The sequence below is a fragment of the Hemiscyllium ocellatum genome, chromosome 27 (genome assembly GCF_020745735.1).
Source record: "Hemiscyllium ocellatum isolate sHemOce1 chromosome 27, sHemOce1.pat.X.cur, whole genome shotgun sequence".
In the NCBI taxonomy this organism is placed as follows: Eukaryota; Metazoa; Chordata; class Chondrichthyes; order Orectolobiformes; family Hemiscylliidae; genus Hemiscyllium; species Hemiscyllium ocellatum.
The window spans coordinates 2,010,957-2,029,566 of NC_083427.1; the positions used below are offsets into that span (position 1 = coordinate 2,010,957).

General features: G+C 39.7%; 1 gene segment (V, D, J or C); it reads left to right on the forward strand.

Annotated features, from left to right (window-relative positions):
- The window catches only part of LOC132828618 (Ig heavy chain C region, membrane-bound form-like), a 72,145-nt gene that overhangs the window by 24,642 nt on the left and 28,893 nt on the right, over nucleotides 1–18,610 (forward strand). Inside the window, 1 exon segment of the C gene segment in view lies at nucleotides 5,206–5,363. Coding sequence covers nucleotides 5,206–5,363 — 158 coding nt within the window.

Genomic DNA, 18,610 nt, shown 5'->3' on the forward strand with positions numbered 1-18,610 from the left:
ACTGCCATGACGACCTTCGAAGAGGAATATCTTTGGAAAGCCAAGCGAATGGCAAATGTTGGTGCTAAAAAGCATCAAACAAACCTGATTAGAATAGTTATTGAAATCTAACAAATGCAAGAAAGTGATGGAGTAATTAGAAGAATGCTGTAGAGACAATAATCTCACTCTCAAAGTCAATAAAACGAAAGAGTTGATCTTTGCCTTGTGGAAGTGAAGCTGATGGCACACCCTGGTCTACATCAATAATGCTGAGGTGGAGTTGGTGCAGAGCGTCAAGTTTTGGAAGTGATGATCATCAACAATCTGTCTGGTCCCCCCATATTGTCTCAATGCTCAAGAAAGCACGATAGCGTCTCTGCTTCCTCAGGAGTTTTAAGGAAATTTGATATGTCCACAAGGACTCTGACCAATTTTCAGAAATGCACCAGAGACAACCTTCTATGTGTATTCATCATACTGAGATTTGGCAACTGCTTTTCCCATGACTGCAAGAAATTACAATAGTCATGCAGAGAGCCCAGTATGTGACGTAAACAAAACTTCTATCCATTGAATCCATGTTTACTTCCCGTTGCCTTGGGAAAGCAACTCATATAATCAAAGACTGCTCTCACCCCTCCTACATTTACATGCATCCTCTTTGATGGAACAGATGAAATAGAAGTTTGTGCACATCCACGAATAGATTTAAGAGCAGTTTCTTCCCTGCTGCTATTAGATTGCCGAATGGAGCTATCAAATTTTAAATTTAGTGTTGATCGCTCCCTGTATCCCTTACCTGTAGCCATCACGTTTTTTGTTCGCTCTGTCTGTGACCCGATGCATTTTGTATGGTATGATCTGCCTGTACTGCATTGAGAAAAACACATTTCACTGTACGCAGGTGTACATGATAATAATAAACCCAATCAAATCAAATTGGTGAGTAAGCAATGAAGAAAGCCAATGTTTTAAGAACTTTCATCGCGTGCAAATTTGAAAATGAACTTCTGCCTTGCTTCAAATTTATAATATTGAAAAGATTGTAACGAGATATAGGACACAATCTACGACTTTCATTGAAGTTAGGACCCATTTCCCTTCAAATGAATCGCAATGGATATCCGGATAACAGATTTATGAGATTGTCAGACTGTCATATGAAACAATTTCGAAGAGACTGGACTGATAGTCTCAGGTAACCAAATAATGAAAGACTTATCCAGAATGTGCATGTGAGTCTACAATTGATTTGTAGATGCGAATAACACCAGAGCAAATGTGGATGCATGGCAAAATAGCACGAAGTAGATGATCTGATACTATCTAGAATGGTGAATCAGTCTCAAGGGGTTGAATTATCTGATCGCGCCCGTATTTTTCCATGTTCCTATGGAAACAAGAGTATAAAACAGCAGAATTCAAGGCAATTAAAGCAAAAAAAATTTGGAAAGCAACGAGAGGATGAACACGATGGATATTTAAGGAAAACTTAAAATGAAACTGTTGGGCCGTCACTATTTCTTACAGAATGCTTTCTCATCACGAAGAAGGGAGTTAATGCAGACTATGTAGTCTAAAAAAGTGTCCAGTAAGATTTTAGAAAAAAATAATAATGATAATGGAATTAATACAGAGACAATCCTCCATGAAATTGCATGATTATCTCGTGGTAAAAAGAAGCCAGTGAGGAAATAATAGATGCTGAAAGGATCATTTACCAGTTCTAACGAGATGCATGTGAGGCACCAGAGACGTGTAATTATATGTCAACAAATGTTTCAGCCTGGAAAATGCTTTGATGATGGACCATATAGGTTTTGGCCAGTTAGTCTGTACTCCGTGCAGCGAAATTTACAAGAATCAATAATTAGCGATCACATGGAATGCTACCAAGATAGGAATGGACTAATCAGGAAAAGTCGGTATGAATTTATGAAATGAACATCGTGTGTTGCGATGTCAATTGATTTTTTTTTGGTGCAATAAGAACAAGGGGATTCATGGGGATAGTCATGTGGGTACTGCCTAAATGGATATGGTGAGGAATTTGACGAGGTCCAAAGTGGAAGATGGGTCAGAAAGACAGAACCCATGAAACACCTGAGAATGTGACAAGTTTGGACGCAAAACTAATTCATGGCAGGAAGCCAAATTTAAAAGTGCAGACTGCCTTTCTTGTTGACCATCTCCAGTATTTTATGACACGACTTAGTATTGTATCCCTCGCAATTTTAGGTGTGATTTAACGATTTAGAGTTTAATGCGAAAGATTTGGATTGGATTTCGCTGATGATACAAAGTTGATGGTGTGATTTATATGTTTGATATCGGCTGTCGAAGACAGCTTTACATTAATGGTTCAATTCTGTCGTTGAAATATGATAATTTGAATTTAATCTGTCAGTGAGAATTTATGAAGTGCAGAGGACGTTAGAGAGTTTGTATTTTATGTCCAGAGGTCCGTGATTGCTGAAGAACAGGAGATGAACTGGTTAGAAAAAATGCATGTGTAAACAATTGAGGCGTTGTCCTTGTTTTGATTAAATGTATCATACAAAATAGGTGCAATGCTGGAAATATTTGGGATGCTTGAAAAATCATTTCAGCAGCTTTGTATCGAGTTCAAGCAAACCTATCCCTGGAAAGGCAAAGTTGTTCCGGGTAGAGCATAACAAGTACAACAAGAATGTTATGAGGACTTTTCAGTGAAGGTGCCATTGTTGTTTACCTTACAAGAGAGATGCCTGAGTTCAACTAAATTCAACAGTACGAAACAATGAGGCGTTTGTATGGTATGGGCAGTGAAGTCGTGTTATTATTGCGGTGAATCCAGAGGGAGTTGCATTACTGCAGGAGAGACGGTTAAAGTCAGTTCGTTGTAGCCGCATTCTCTAATTAGAAAATGATAACTGACCGTATTCAACCAATGGGTACCCCTAAGTACGACAGGGGAACAAGGGAAAGAAAAACATTTCTCACAGACGTTCGAGGTTGTCTGAGTTTTGTTTCCAGGTTTGGTAGTTGGGACAGAAATTCTCAAGTTAATTGCATCCAGTTTGGATGTGCACCTGAGGTGCTATAACCTGCAGTAATATTGTATGTTTTTATGTTCTGCAAGGTTTCATTCATGCTTGAACGTAACTTATTGCCTCTGTATGTCTCTTCAAACCAGTCAATGGAAGTTTGACATTGGGATATGCTTTGTAATTAAAATATATCTTTTTGGATAAAGTTGAAAGCCAGCTGGATACATGTGAATTAATTACAGGAATGAAGTCATGATTCTAAACAGGAAAAATGAGTTCATGTGACGTGATTTCTCTTTTGACTAGGTAACAATGTGAGTCCATGTTTCTTATCTTGTTGAGTCCCTGGCTTGAAATCTCAAGAGGATGAGAAACAATATTTATCCACACGTGTAAACTCACGGAACACATAGAAAATTGTAAGACATCACAAGGAGTTATGCAAGTGTCAAATGACAGACAATACTGTGGTCCTTCTGAATTGAGAAACATATATATAGTACGCTGTACTGAACAGGCCTTAAATCTTTGAACGAGAATTGACGTCATCTCTCCTATCCCCTTGCTTTGCCTTTTTCATATAATCTTTAATATAAAATTAGCATCTGATTCCGCTTTCAGTTCGCCATTTAATGCCTTTGAACTTTTGTGGACTGAACAGTGTAAAATGTAATTCTTTTAGATGGATTTTATTTAATTGTTTTTGGTATCAAGACGCAAGATATTAGTTGCTGATCACCCAATGCTGTTGTCAGCCTCATAAAGCATTTTCCCCCGAACTTGAAAAGCACATTTTTATGGAACATTAATACATTTTGAAGATACTTAGATTCACAGGTGCATAATAGCACAGAAAATACCCTTTGCTCCTCGAGTCTGCACCAACGAAACTACCATTAAATGTGCGCTGATCACAACTGCCTTCACTTCCCCACATCCTTGAATGTTGCAATATTTGAAATACTTATCCTATTTCCTTTTTCAAAGTTTGTAACGTTTCCAAGATCCGTTACCTTCCCAGGTGGTGCATTGCAGATATGCACCACATGCTGAGTGACTAAAGTATTTCTGCTAAATTCACCCTGAACCCTCTGCCCCTTCCCCTAAAATTACTCCCTGTTGTTTTTGAACTGGTGCTCCCTATTAGACCTTGCCATACCTTTCATAATCTAATACACATTAATCATGGCCCCTTCAATCTTCTCTGCTTTAACGAGAAAGATCCAAATCTATCTCGGGTCTCCATTTAGCTCAATGTCTCCGTCCAGTTAACATCCTGGTGAATCATCTCTGTATCTCCTCGAGTCCTATCACATCCTTCCTGTTGTGACGTGACAAGAACTGAACATCATGCTCCAGTTCTTGCCAGACTAACATCATGTACAAGTCCAACATTACTTTCTTATAGTCCATACCACTACAGATGAAAGTAAGTGTCTCACGATACTCCTTCGTCTTATTTCTTCTTCCAAAGTGCACCATCTCGCACTTATCAGGGATAATTACCATCTGCTGCAGATCTGACTATTTCAGCACCTTACTATATTTTCAAATAACCCACATGGATCTTCACTATTGACCATTCAAACAAACGCGGTGTCTTCTGCACACTTGCTTCGTATCACCCCGACTTTTTTTATCTAAATTGTTTATGTATATAACGAACAATAAGGGTCCTCCTCCTGATCCTTGTGATGTGTCTTTGCACTCAAGCCTTTAATTATTCAAACAGCCTTCTCACATTGCACTTTGTGGCCTATTGCTGAGTCAGTTTCTGTACGTGCACGCCAAATTTCCCTCAAGTTTACGTACTTTAACCATCTCAATCAATCTCTAGTTAGGGGTCTTTCAAAAACTTTGCTACAATCCATGCATAAGTTACATCAACTAAACTCTCGCTGTCTCGATACTTTATTGCACTTTCAAAATATTCTAACCAATATGATAGGTAAGACGTCACTCTGACAAAGCCAAGCTGGCTATTCTATGCACTCTTTTGCTTGTTCTGACAACTATGCAATCTCCTCTGTGATGACCATCCTATGGTAGATCATTAATTCCTTCATTTGAATTCACTAAGTCTGATCACAAATGTGCTCAATATCTCACGAAAACCATAATATTACAGATACTTGACCTGAAATTTTTACTCAACGTGACTAATTTTGTGTAAATATTCATCCATTAATTGCAGATGAGCCAGAAATAATGGAACACCCTGGAGACTATGGCATCGAAGAAAACGAAGTAGAAAATGTCGATGGAGATGCCAACAGTTCCTTATCCATCATGACTTTCGTCATCCTGTTTATTCTCAGTATGCTATACAGCACATTTGTAACTGTGCTTAAGGTAATAATGCATTTTTACAGCAGAATGACATTCAGCAAATCTACTGCATTCATAGCTGAGATGCGGTTAAGCAGCACATAATAACGTATGTAAATTTCAAGCAAACAGCTTATCCTGTATAATGAATGATACTGAACTTGGGTGATTAACTGCCATTTTGAATAAATGTCCTCATTAGGACGTTTGCGCAGAGAAATGCAAACTCACATGATGAAATGTGGACTTAAATAACAAAAATGTGTCAGTAATCAAATAATGCCTAATAGTTAGTGTCGACTCATAACAGGACAGACAATGTTAATAAGAAAATAGTTTGTATATATTTGTACTAAGCTGGACACGGTGAAATATATTGATACCTGTGGTTATAAAGGTAACTGAATAGATGGAAAGAAGCTCACAAATAATTGTTTCAAATAATTCAAAATCTCCGTGAAGGAATGGGGAAACCATTACTTAATGATGGAGCAGTGACAGATCACTGTGAAAAGATGGGGAAAAAACATGGACATGAGAGGCGGCTTTACGTGTAAATTACAAGATTCGCTGATGCCTTTACAGGATAGAAGCAGAAAGGTTTAAAAATCACACCACACCAGCTTGTAGACCAAGAGGTTTATTTGGAAGCATTAGCTTTTGGACCGCTGCTCCTATGAAAGAGCATTGCTTTGAAAGCTGGTATTTCCAAATGTACCTGGTGGACTATAAACCAATCTTGTGTGATTTTTAACTTTGTACACCTCCATCCAACACCGGCTCCTTCACGTAATGCAGAAAACTTGTTTGTCCTGATGGTAGAGAAATACATACACAGAACACACAAAAGGAACTTCAATACTTTGAGTCTGCACCAACCTAACTACTCTGATCCTACTTTCAGCCATTTGCGTGAAATGTGATGATACTTGAAGTGATCATCCACGTTCACAGTTAAATATTATAACGTTTCTCGCTTTTACTACACTCCGAGGCAATGCACTCCAGAAGCCCACCACTGCCCGAATAAATATTGCATAAAATTCATTCTAACACGCGTTCCAAAGAAAACTGAACAAAGAAAATTTACAGCCCAGGAATAGACACTTGGATCCGGCAAGCCTGAGCCGATGCAAATTTGCTTTCTAATTCCTTATCATCTGTGTCCGTCTACTCCCCACCTACTCATGCATTTGTGTAGGCCCATCTTGAATGAATCTACCGTGCCTGCCTCTCCCACCTATCTCTGTTGGCAACGTCTTCCAAACGCCCACCACCCTCTGTGTGAAGTACCTACCGCGTGAAACCACCATAAACTTTCCACTTCGCACCTTGAAAGTACCACCTCTCGTTCTTGAATCTTTCACCCTCGGAAAAAGCTTGTCGGTATTCACCCTGTCTGTACCCTTCATGATTTTGTAAACCTCAATCAGGTCCCTCCTCAAACTCTTTTTTCTAATGAAAATGAACCTGACCTACTCCACCTTTCTTCATAGCTTGCACCTTCCATACTACGCAATATCCTCGTAAAACTTCTCTGCACCCTCTGCAAAGCGCACACATCCTTTTGCTAACTTGGCGATCAGAACTGCACACATGTTTCTAAATGCAGCCGAATCAATGTGTTGAGCAATGTTAACATGACTTGCCAGCTCTTATAATCAATACTCCTTCCAATGAAGGCAAGCATACTATAGTCTTCTTGACCACTCTATCCACCTGTGCATCAACCTTCAGGGTACAATGGACCTGCGCTCGCAGATTTCTCTGCCCAACAACCTTTCCCAAGGTTCATTGTATATTTCGCTCGAGAGTTGGTCTTGCCCAAATGCATCACCTCACATTTTTTTGGATTGAAATCCATTTGCCACTTTTCCTCCCAACTCTCCCTTTTCCGTTTATATTCAAACATGTCCCTTGCTTACTGAACCCTCAACTGAAGGAAACAGCATTTTCACACCTACCCTGTCCATGCCACTTATAGTCACTACACCTCAATCACGTTCATAATCTGCTTTTTTCTGTTGTGAAGAAAGCAATCAGGATGCATATAGTATCTGTTCATATCGAGAGCTCTCCATTTCTGGTTAATCTTCTCCAAACTCCTTCCAGTTCAGAAATATCCTTCATCCAGTTTTCTAACAGTACTGCAGACAGCTGTGTTCTCACCAAGATTTTGGTCAGCTTCAACATAACCGTCCTGGTCTTACATGTATACAATACATTCTGATAAATGCAAGGGCCTGGAATGCCTTCTTGAAATGAAAGTGGCCCTTGACATGCACACAAATTGGAGGAGCCGACTTCAACATCTCCAACACCCTGTATTTGAAAAAAGAAAAAGGTTTTTCACATCACTCTCTAATATGTTAGCACCAAGTAATACTATTATCTCTCATCCTTCTGTACCTTGTGACCATTACCATCCTTTTCACCATTATATAACGACGATGGAGTTACCAGTTCAACACTTCGGTTTCATGCATCTCAAGTGTTATCTTGTTTCACTGCATTTCTCTCAGAACTAATCTCAGCCTCCCCGAGTAATTTATCTTTAACAGAAATTCACCATGATCACTGCAACTAGCCAGCATCCATTTGATGTTTTTAGGCACGACTTCATTCTGTTGATTCTGTGCTATGCAGGCTCTATGACTAATGTAATAATAACAGAATGTCCTACTCGTTGTGTCTCAAACACTGCCTTAATCTATCAAACAAATACAAATGCAGAAGTTCTGAAGAAAGGCTACTGCACCAACACTGTCAAATGTACTTTCTTTCGACAGATGCTGCCAGACCCGCGGAGATTTTCCATCAATTCCTCTTTTTCTTTCTGACTTACTGTATCCACAGACGTTTAGTTTTTGTTTACATTGATTAAAATGTTTTGACTCAGAAAAAAAAAGAATTCCTGCATGACAGTTGGTTGTTTAGGAAATAGGTGGAAACCTCATTTCACCGGGCACCAGATTATAGTAGAGGAGGTTTCAGAGGTTTTTTTGGAAGTGTTCAAGGTGTATGCAAGAGCCTTATTATTATATTTAATTTTAACCTTTTGTATTTGAAATAAAGCACACATATATAATGTGTCATCAGTTAATTATTTCAGGTTTGCGAGAGCATGGAAAACAGATTATCCTGGAATTTCCTGTAGAAAATTTCGAAATTTGATTCTCAACAATTTGTAGTTATATGCTGCAGGATGTGCTTTTACAGTTTTCCTTTAACTGACCTCTGAAACATATTGTTGGCACAGCATTACTGAACCAGTGATCACGGTGTCAACTGTTTTCATTGAGGCCGTTTCAAGTTTCTGGCAGGAGGACGCTGTAGAATGAAAATTAATTCAATCAGCGTAAGAACAGGAACTTTTAATTTGTTGATGTTTTGAAATCAAACTTGATCTGTCTTCATCAACTGCAAAACAAACCTGACATTTGCCCTCAGGGGCCATGATCTACCTTTATTTGTACTCATTTGATTTGCTAAATCACCAGATAATTTGTCTCCTGTGCAACTGAACTTAATTTTCTCTGAAAACATGAATCTATTCTCCATTTGTCTTTCTTACTAGTCTAAATTGCTCTGTGTTCTTTCCATACTAGAAGGCATGTCTAACCTGAAAGAATTGACTGATGACACATTTTATATGCGTGCTTTATTTAAAATACAAGAGATTAATATTAAAAATTATAACCTCGGCGTGATCTTTTGTTAAAAGTTACCAGATCATATTCCAGATGTCCCAACTTCATACAAATCGTCTGTTTTTGCCTTTTTGCATATGCTTTAGAATTCGAAATGTTTTTATACATTTCTTATCATAATTATTGCACTTGTTCTCCCTGCAGGTGAACTGACATCCACTATTGAATATAATTAAATCTGATTTCATTGAAAGCTTGTGAATGAAACTCCAGCAGATGCTAATCGCAAATCTCATTGAATTGTTTTTTGCTCTCAACTATTTTGACTGCTCCACGGCATCACTTCAATTTGTAATCCTTCTTACTCTCAACTCAGGACTGGGAACTGCTCGCACATTTTTCATCATTAATGTTTGCCATCACGCTTTTTTTAAGTATTGATGTTAAGGAAATTCTTTGTAACTGCTTCAGACTGAGGAACTTGCACTTCCCCAATTTAATAAGCTGAAGACAAATCTTTGAAAGTTGACAATTGTTGGTAACATTTTGAAAATTTGATGTGTATCTAATGTAACTCGCCTGTTAGAGATATTTTCGATATATATTTGTGAATAGTAAAGAGCAACTTTAAGAACAGACATGCCATCAAGCATAGAATGCTTACCCAAGAGCAAGAGATAGATGACAGAAGTCCAAAACTTGAGCATAAAATCAAAAAATGCATCATCCAAAAATTGTGTTTGAAATGACTTGAAAACAAACCTAAAAGCTTGAACGATTTTCTCCCCACTATTGTTCACTAATAATCTGCCAGCGCGGAATGAAGAATTCCTCTGTTTTTTTTTTAAAATTTGCTAAATACTAAGGCTATCTGTGCTGAATGTGAGCAATCGTATCGTTTGCTTGAACTATCGAAGGCAATGTTTGAAAATATCTTCAGGGTATTTTAAGATACAGAGCCATGAGAGCACTTAATTAAAAAATCTTGGAGGAGCATTCAATTGTATTCCACCTTAACACAGTCCCAGGATTTCACATTCTTGTAGAAATCTAATGGGTACTGTGCACTGCCATTACTGTCAGTAACAACATATATGTGGAAAAGTGTTCCAAATATGATTACGTTTTCAAACCATTATTACGAATTTCATCAAAATTGTTATAATAGTGGCTGGAAATCAAATTGACGAAGGGCTATTTTTCAACATAGTTTAAAACGATTCATTAAGTCTCTCTACTGTCAAACGCAAAAGAACGTCAAATCGACACAAGATGGTCTGCATAATCATAGCTAGAAAGCAAATGCAGGATTTATCTGCTGTTTATCCAGCTGCAAACCTAACAAGTTGCAATGAAAATGATTAATTATAAGAGAATAAATCTCGTTTTGAATGCATCAGAGATTTACTCTTGAAATGAATAGGCCATTCCAAACCTTGCAACATATTTGTCATTTGCTTGCTCAGTATCTTATACTGTATTCCCACGTGTTTCTGAGACTTTGAATTGACTTCATTGACAAGACTGTCATCCTTGTGATTTTCAAATGAAAAACGTAGTGTCTGAAACAGTCGAAACTCGCACTCAGTTCCACGAACTGTGGAAATGAAATGCTGCCACCAATACATGTCCCTGTTGTGTATTCATTTCGTTACTGCTTTTATATTCTTCAACGTAGAGGTGTGAAATGTGCTTGCTCTTTTGTGATCCATGTTGATATTCATTTATTTTGCTGAAACTCTGGTTTAAAGACGAACATGTGGTTTCGAATTTCAATGTTATTCATTTTGTTCCAATGACTACGTCAATAATTGCCTACGTTAGATTTATAAATGGTGTTCTTTTTGCAAGTAAAATATAAAAAATCAAATTTTAAATAAACAACCGGTGTTGAGGGCTCTATTCATTTACTTTCAATGTTTCCTGCCGATAGGAAAGTCAGATCGAATGGAAATTGTCTCCTGTGAAGGACGCAGCATTGACACTACCAGCTCTTAATTCCCATCTACAATTCCTCCTTGCGAGATTATTGTTTTTAATCTGCTCCAATCTACTTTACATAGGGGACTGCACAAAACATGCCTGGATGGCAAGTGAATCGAGGGGAATTGGCAAGCACTGGTTGAACCCATGCTTACGAATGACCTTGTATTTCCAGACAGTAGAGCAACGTGGTTCTGAATTCATCACATAACAAAGAAGCGGGATAGAAAGTCATTGAATTAGTGTCGCGGATTTTAGCAATCAGATGCATCATAGTCTTCAGTTCTTCATTGTTCATGAAAGACAGAAATAATTATATCTAACTGTATAGACTTGGAAGCTCGATTCATTAAAAAAAAAGGAAAAAAATGAGCAGATCTTGATACCTTTGCATTGGAATTTATGGCCTAGTGTGGAAATAATTATTATAATGCTTATGAATCCAATTGGCTTTATCATTAGTAGTAGACAGGGATTTGACATTGTGCAGTGAATGATCCCTGATTTCCCAATTTTGAAGGTACAGATCTATAAATTTGGTCTTTACTGAGATACCACTATCTCGGGCCGATATTGAAAATTATTGTTACAATGGCTTTTAAACGACCTAATAAGATGTTACCCCAAAATGTTACTGCAATTAACCACATTGTCAATTTTCAGTGGCCTGAGACACATCGTCGATTTTCAGTGCCACATCTTGCAATGGCAAGCAAGGGTGAGAGTCCTAAGATCGCTTGGCATCATTGCGTAGATCATTCTTAACGTAATCCCTCACAAACTCAAATCTGTAATTTAAGACAGACCTCACATAAGGTGCTTTCAATGTCCTAAATTTTGCAAAAACAGCTTCTTTTCATGCATTTCCTGAGTAATGCAATGCCTCAAAAGCTCTTGTAACGAAGCATTAGGAAAGATGAAAATGGTGTTAGTCTACAAAATCAAATTTGAGTCAATGGTTTACAATAGTTATTGACTATGCATTCCTTCAAACATCGTCAACATTGTGGGAACAGTTCAAAATCGTCAACATTACACATGAAATAGCTTCACTCCCTTTCATATTGTCGAAAAATATGGGCACAAGTGACATAACATTGGGATTGCGAGAAGTGATTTTAATACCTTACAGAGCCCAAGAAAAAAACACTTGCAAAACAATTGAATGGTTAACATTAAATTCAAAAGCCTGAAAACAGCGCAAAAATTTCAAGGAACAGTAGGAACAGTGAGGTTGAATCTTGCATACTGTGTCCCTGATTTGTGTGATGGTCAGAATATGCTAATCTTTGTCTGGTTTCACCGGTATGCTTCTTACGAATTATACAAGACAAAAGAAATCCTGCCAGCATGTTTTCGTGCATAACCTCTTCCCTCACTTATCGCAGTCATACGGGCGAATTCAATTGTGTAATTCAGAAGTGAAACTCAATTGAAAGATTTCAGCTTTTTATCTAAGGAGAAAACTTGAAGCCATGTTGTTTCTATAATTCGAAACTAAGCGATACTTAATGGATTTCCCGCAGAAAATTGCACAGTGCAGCACGATGAGAAATCAGTGTATGTTTTGCCGTCTTGGTACACTTCTGGAAAGGAGAATGGGTTCATGTCACAGCATTTCACGCCACCTAGAGAATAACGCTAGCTATTGCATGTCCGAGGAAACAGAGGCAACATCTCAGATTGGACAGACAATACTTTTGTTAATTTAGATCGCAAAAAAAGTCTCACAAAAGAAAAAGTTTAAGACCTTAATTCTGGACACCTTGACAACTTCGATAACACGGATTCATCGATTTGAAGTTCCCAGGAACCGCCACCTTTTGAGAGTTAATGCACAATGTGTGTGGCAGTTGTTTCCAAATTCACTCCAGAATGGCCTGTGCATGATTTAAACTATTACTGGCTTATACATGTATCCTGCAAAATAATTGACATAGCGAAGTCAAATCTGCTGCTTACAAATAATCATCAATCTAATATGTATAAGGGATCACTACAAATCCCTCTAATCTTAAAAGAGCGCACACAGGCCTTTTTTCAAAATTTATGTATTTGAATACTGCTCCCATTGTACTACGTTTGGATCATCGAGGTTCAAGACAGACCTTTTGGAGAGGCATGTACGTGGGTGGCTAGTTTATTTTTCTGGAAAATTATATGCATAGAATTTATGTTGATTTAATCATTGCTAAAGACATTTGTTTTAAATTGTGGATGCGAGTTTGTTTTACGTGGTGTAGTGTTTATGGAGTCTTTGGAGAGTCCGATGATTTGACAACTCTGCAGTGAGTTCCTTTATTTTGAATCAGAAGTTTGAAAGCTGTGTGCTGGAACATTTGAGCAGGAGCAATTTTTCCTCAATCCTTTAACTCAGCGGTTGATTTTATTTAAAATTCTCACGCCTGATTTTTAAAAGTTCTTAATTTCTGTATGCCCGATGTTAACTCTTTGATGCAGAAAAGTCGTTTATTTTGTGTTAAAGTGTCATTTTAAATTGCTTCTTTTCCGACTTAATAACGTTCAGCTCATGCAAGAGACACAGAGATGCCAGGCTAATTGATTTGGAGAAGTGATTAAAGTGCAGGCTACTCAGAGAGATGGGTGACTGTCACGAAAGGTAAGAAGCCACTTCAGAAGTCTTTTGAGATTGTTACCTACACAATTAAATTCATAGTTATGGTCTCCGCTAGGAAAATTGATGAGACAGTCAAACTTTGGACTCAAGGCAAGTGTCTTATGTTCGGCAGTGTTTGAGAAAATTTAAAGCAATCATTATCAAGGGATTGTCCCGTCAGGTGCATAGACAGATTATTCTGCAATTATAACCTGAATTTAGGATCGAAGGATGCTTTCCTAATCTGAGGAATCAGGAGATCTCAAAATGTTTGAAGCATATCATTAAAGGGGAGCGTGAAAAATCGTAAGTTATTGCACGTATTTGTAGGAATAACATATTTAAGGCTTCACAGAGTGAATGTGACAGGTTAGGTAGAAGATGAAAAAAATAACGTCACAAGTAGGATTCACTGGTTTGCTCAAACAATGGAAAAAAATAAAAGGATGAAGGAGATAAGTTAATGTCTGTAGAGGGTATCATGTTCAGGGGTTTAGGTTCTTAGACCCTTGGCTTCTCTTTTTGGGGCAGAAAAGACCTGTTTGTCAATTATATTAAGGGATCCTGCAAACTACTAAAGAAAAGAGGTGAAGGAAGGCAAAGTAGCAGACTTCTGTTATGAATACTGACAGCGGAGATCCTATGGGTGTGCCGTTGTTTTGTTTGCAGACTATGTTGTTGAAAGTGAACATAGAACATAGAAAAATACAGCACAGTACAGGCCATTTGGCCCTCGATGTTGCGCCGATCCAAGCCCACCTAACCTCCACTAGCCCACTCTCCTCCATTTGCCTAACCAATGCCCGTTTAAATGTCCATAAAGAGGGAGAGTCGACCACTGCTACTGGTAGGGCATTCCATGATCTCACGACTCTCTGAGTAAAGAATCTGTCATCTGTTCTATACCTGCCACCCCTTAATTTAAAGCTATGCCCCCTCGTAATAGTTGGCTCCATACGTGGAAAAAGTTTCTCATGGTCAACCCTTTCTAAACCCCTAATCATCTTGTACCCATCTATCAAGTCACCCCTAAACCTTCTTTTCACCAATGAAAATAGCCCCAAGTGCCTCAGCCTTTCCTCATACGATCTTCCTACCATACCAGGCAACATCCTGGTAAACCTCCTCTGCACCCGTTCCAGTGACTCCACATCCTTCCTATAGTATGGCGATCAAAACTGCACACAATCCTCCAGATGCGGCCGCACCAGAGTCTTATACAATTGTAACATGACCTCAGGACTCTGGAACTCAATTCCTCCACCAAGAAAAGCTAGTACGCCATATGCCTTCTTCACAGCACTATTTACGTGGGTGGCAACTTTCAGAGATCTGTGTACGTGGACACCAAGATCCCTCTGCTCAACCACACTACCAAGTATCCGACTATTAGCCCAGTGTCCCACCTTCTTGTTACTCTTACCAAAGTTAATCAATTCACACTTCCGTACATTGAACGCCATTTGCCACCTTTCTGCCCAGCTCTGCAGCTTTATTATATCCCGCTGTAACCTGCCAATCCTTCCTCACTGTCAACAACTCCACCGACTTTGGTATCATCCGCAAACTTTCTCACACAACCTTCTAGCCCCTCCTCCAGGTCATTTATAAAAATGACAAACAGGAATGGTCCCAAAACAGATCCTTGCGGAACACCGCTAGTAACTGCACTCCAAGATGAATCTTTACCAGCAACTACTCCCCTCTGTCTTCGTCCAGCCAGCCAATTCCTAATCAAAACCTCCAACTCACCCTCAATGCCATATCTCCGTATATTTTTGTACTAGCCTACCATGGGGAAGCTTATCAAACGCCTTACGAAAATCCATATACACCACATCTACCGCTTTACCCTCGTCCACCTCCTTAGTCAACTTCTCAAAGAATTCAATAAGGTTTGTGAGGCACGACCTGCCCTTCACAAAATAATGCTGACTATCCTTGATCACATCATTCCTATCCAGATGTTCATAAATCCTATCCCTTACAATTCTCTCTAAGACTTTGCCCACAACAGAAGTGACACTCACCGGCCTTTAGTTACTGGGGTCATCCCTACTCCCCTTCTTGAACGAGGGAACCACATTTGCTATCCTCCAGTCTTCTGGCACTATTCCTGTCGACAACGAGGACATAAAAATCAGGGCCAATGGCTCTGCAATGTCCTCCCTTGCTTCCCAGGGAATCCTAGGATAAATACCATCAGGCCCAGGGGACTTACCTATTTTCACCCTTTCCAGAATTTCCAACACGTCTTCCCTAAATACCTCAAAACCATCCATTCTAATTAATTGTGACTCAATATTCACATCGGCAACAATATCCTGTTCCTGAGTGAATACTGACGAAAAGTATTCATTCAGTGTCTCCCCAATCTCTTCAGCCTCCACACGCAACTTCCCACTACTATCCTTAACTGGACCTATTCCTATCCTAGTCATTATTTTATTCCTGACATGCCTATAGAAAGCCTTTGGGTTTTCCCAAAATCAACCAACCAAGGAATTTTCATGTCCCATCCTTGCTGTTCTTCGCGCACTATTTAGATCCTTCCTGGCTACCTTATAACTCTCAATCCCCCCAATTGAACATTCACTCCTCATCTTTACATAGGCCGCCCTCTTCCCTTTAACAAGGGATTCCAATTCCTTATTAAACCACGGCTCCCTCACACGACCCTTTCCTCCCTGCCTGACAGGTACATACTTATCAAGGACACTCAATAGTTGCCCCTTGAACAAGCTCCACATATCGATTGCGCCCTTCCCTTGAAGCCTACTTTTCCAAGCCACACATCCTAAGTAATGCCTCACTGCATCATAATTTCCCTGTCCCAGCTATAACTGTTGCCCTGCAGTGCACACTTATCCCTCTCCATCACTAGAGTAAAAGTCACCGATTTGCGGTCACTGTCCCCAAAGTGGTCACCTACCTCCAATTATAACAACTGGCCTGGTTTGTTCCCCAGAACCAAATCCAGTATAGCCTCACCACTTGTTGGTCTGTCTACATATTGTGTCAGGAAACCCTCCTGCACACATTGGACAAACACCAACTCATCTAACGTACTCTAGCTATAGCTTTCCCAGTCAATATCTGGAAAGTTAAAGTCCCCCATAACAACCACCCTATTACTTTCGCTCTTCTCCTGAATCATTCTCGCAATCCTTTCTTCTACGTCACTAGGACTATGAGGAGGCCTGTAGAAAACTCCTAACAGGGTGACCTCACCTTTCCTATTTCTAACCTCAGCCCAAACTACCTCAGATGGCGAGTCTTCATCCATCATCCTTTCCACCACTGTAATACTATCTTTGACAAGCAATGCCACACATCCCCCTCTTTTACCCCCACCTCCGACACTACTAAGATATTTAAACCCTGGAAACTGCAACAGCCAATCCTGTCCCTGTTCTTCCCATGTCTCCATAATCGCCACAACATCGAAATCCCAGGTACAAACCCGCGCTGCAAGTTCACATACCTTATTTCGTATACCTCTCGCATTGAAGTATACACACTTCAAGCCACCTTCCTGTTTACAGGCACCCACCTTCGAGATTGATGGCATGTTCCTAACCTCCCTACACTCCAGGTCCTGCACCCTAAAGCTGCAGTCGAGGTTCCCATGCCCCTTCAGAGTTAGTTTAAACCCCCCCGAAGAGCACTAGCAAACATCCCCCCAAGGATACTGGTGCCCCTCAGGTTCAGGTGTAGATCACCCTGTTTATAGAGGTCCAACTTTCCCCAGAAAGAACCCCAGTTATCCAGATACCGGAATCCCTCCCTCCTGCACCATCCCTGTAGCCACGCATTTATCTGCTCTCTCTCTCTCCCTATTCCTCGACTGTCTATCTCGTGGCACGGGTAGCAAACCAGAGACAACAACTCTGTTTGTTCTAACTCTGAGCTTCCAACCTAGCTCCCTGAAAGCCTGCCTAACATTCTTATCCCTCTTCCTACCTATGTCGTGGACCAGGATTTCGGGCTGCTCCCCGTCCCCCTTAAGGACCCGGAAAACACGATCAGAGATGTCACGTACCCTTGCACCTGGGAGGCAACAGGGTGAAGTGGGTGGTGAGGCACAGGTCCACTAGCTTCATGATGTTTTCGTTGGTAATGTGATTGATTGTGGTTGGTTTCTCTTCTAAAAGTGTGGTAAGTGTTTCCTTTGCCAGGTTGATGTTGATGGAGGTGAGCAGTGCTGTTACGTCGAATGAGATAATTGCTTCGTCTTCCTCTATTTTGGTGTTTTTGGATCTCCATGGGATCTCCACAATCAGGATTAATAGCAGAAGCAGTCATGCAAAGACTAGAACAAACAGCCCTACCAAACATCAAACCAAAAATCTGGGGCCGCTACGTAGATGACACATTTGTCATCCCAAAACAAAACAAGATAGAAGAGACATTTAACATCATCAACAACACCCTCACAGGCATAAAGTTCACCAAGAAGGAAGAAACCGACAACAAACTCGCATTCCTAGACGTCGCAGTCGAAAGAAAGGGTAACGGAGAACTAAAAACCTGCGTATACAGAAAACCGACAAACACTGACCAAATACTTAATTATACCAGCAACTATCCCAACACACACAAACGAAGCTGTATCAGAACACTATTCCAACGAGCCACCACACACTGCAGCACAGACCAACAACGCAAAACAGAGGAGAACCACCGACACAAAATATTCAAAAAGAACGGATACTCAAAAATACAGTGCACAGATTCCTCAAGAACAAACCACGACAAGCAGACCAAACACAGCAAGAAACCCTAAACACTTTACCAAACATCAAAGAAATTTCAGAAGTGATAGCCAGACTACTAAGACCCCTCGGAACCCTAGTAGCACACAAACCCACCATCACTCTCAAACAAAAACTAACAAACTTAAAAGACCCAATCCATCCCATGGACAAAAGCAACGTCATCTTCAAAATTTCATGCAACGACTCCCACAAACTCTACACAGGACAAACAGGAAGAACGTTAGCCACCAGGAATCAAGAACA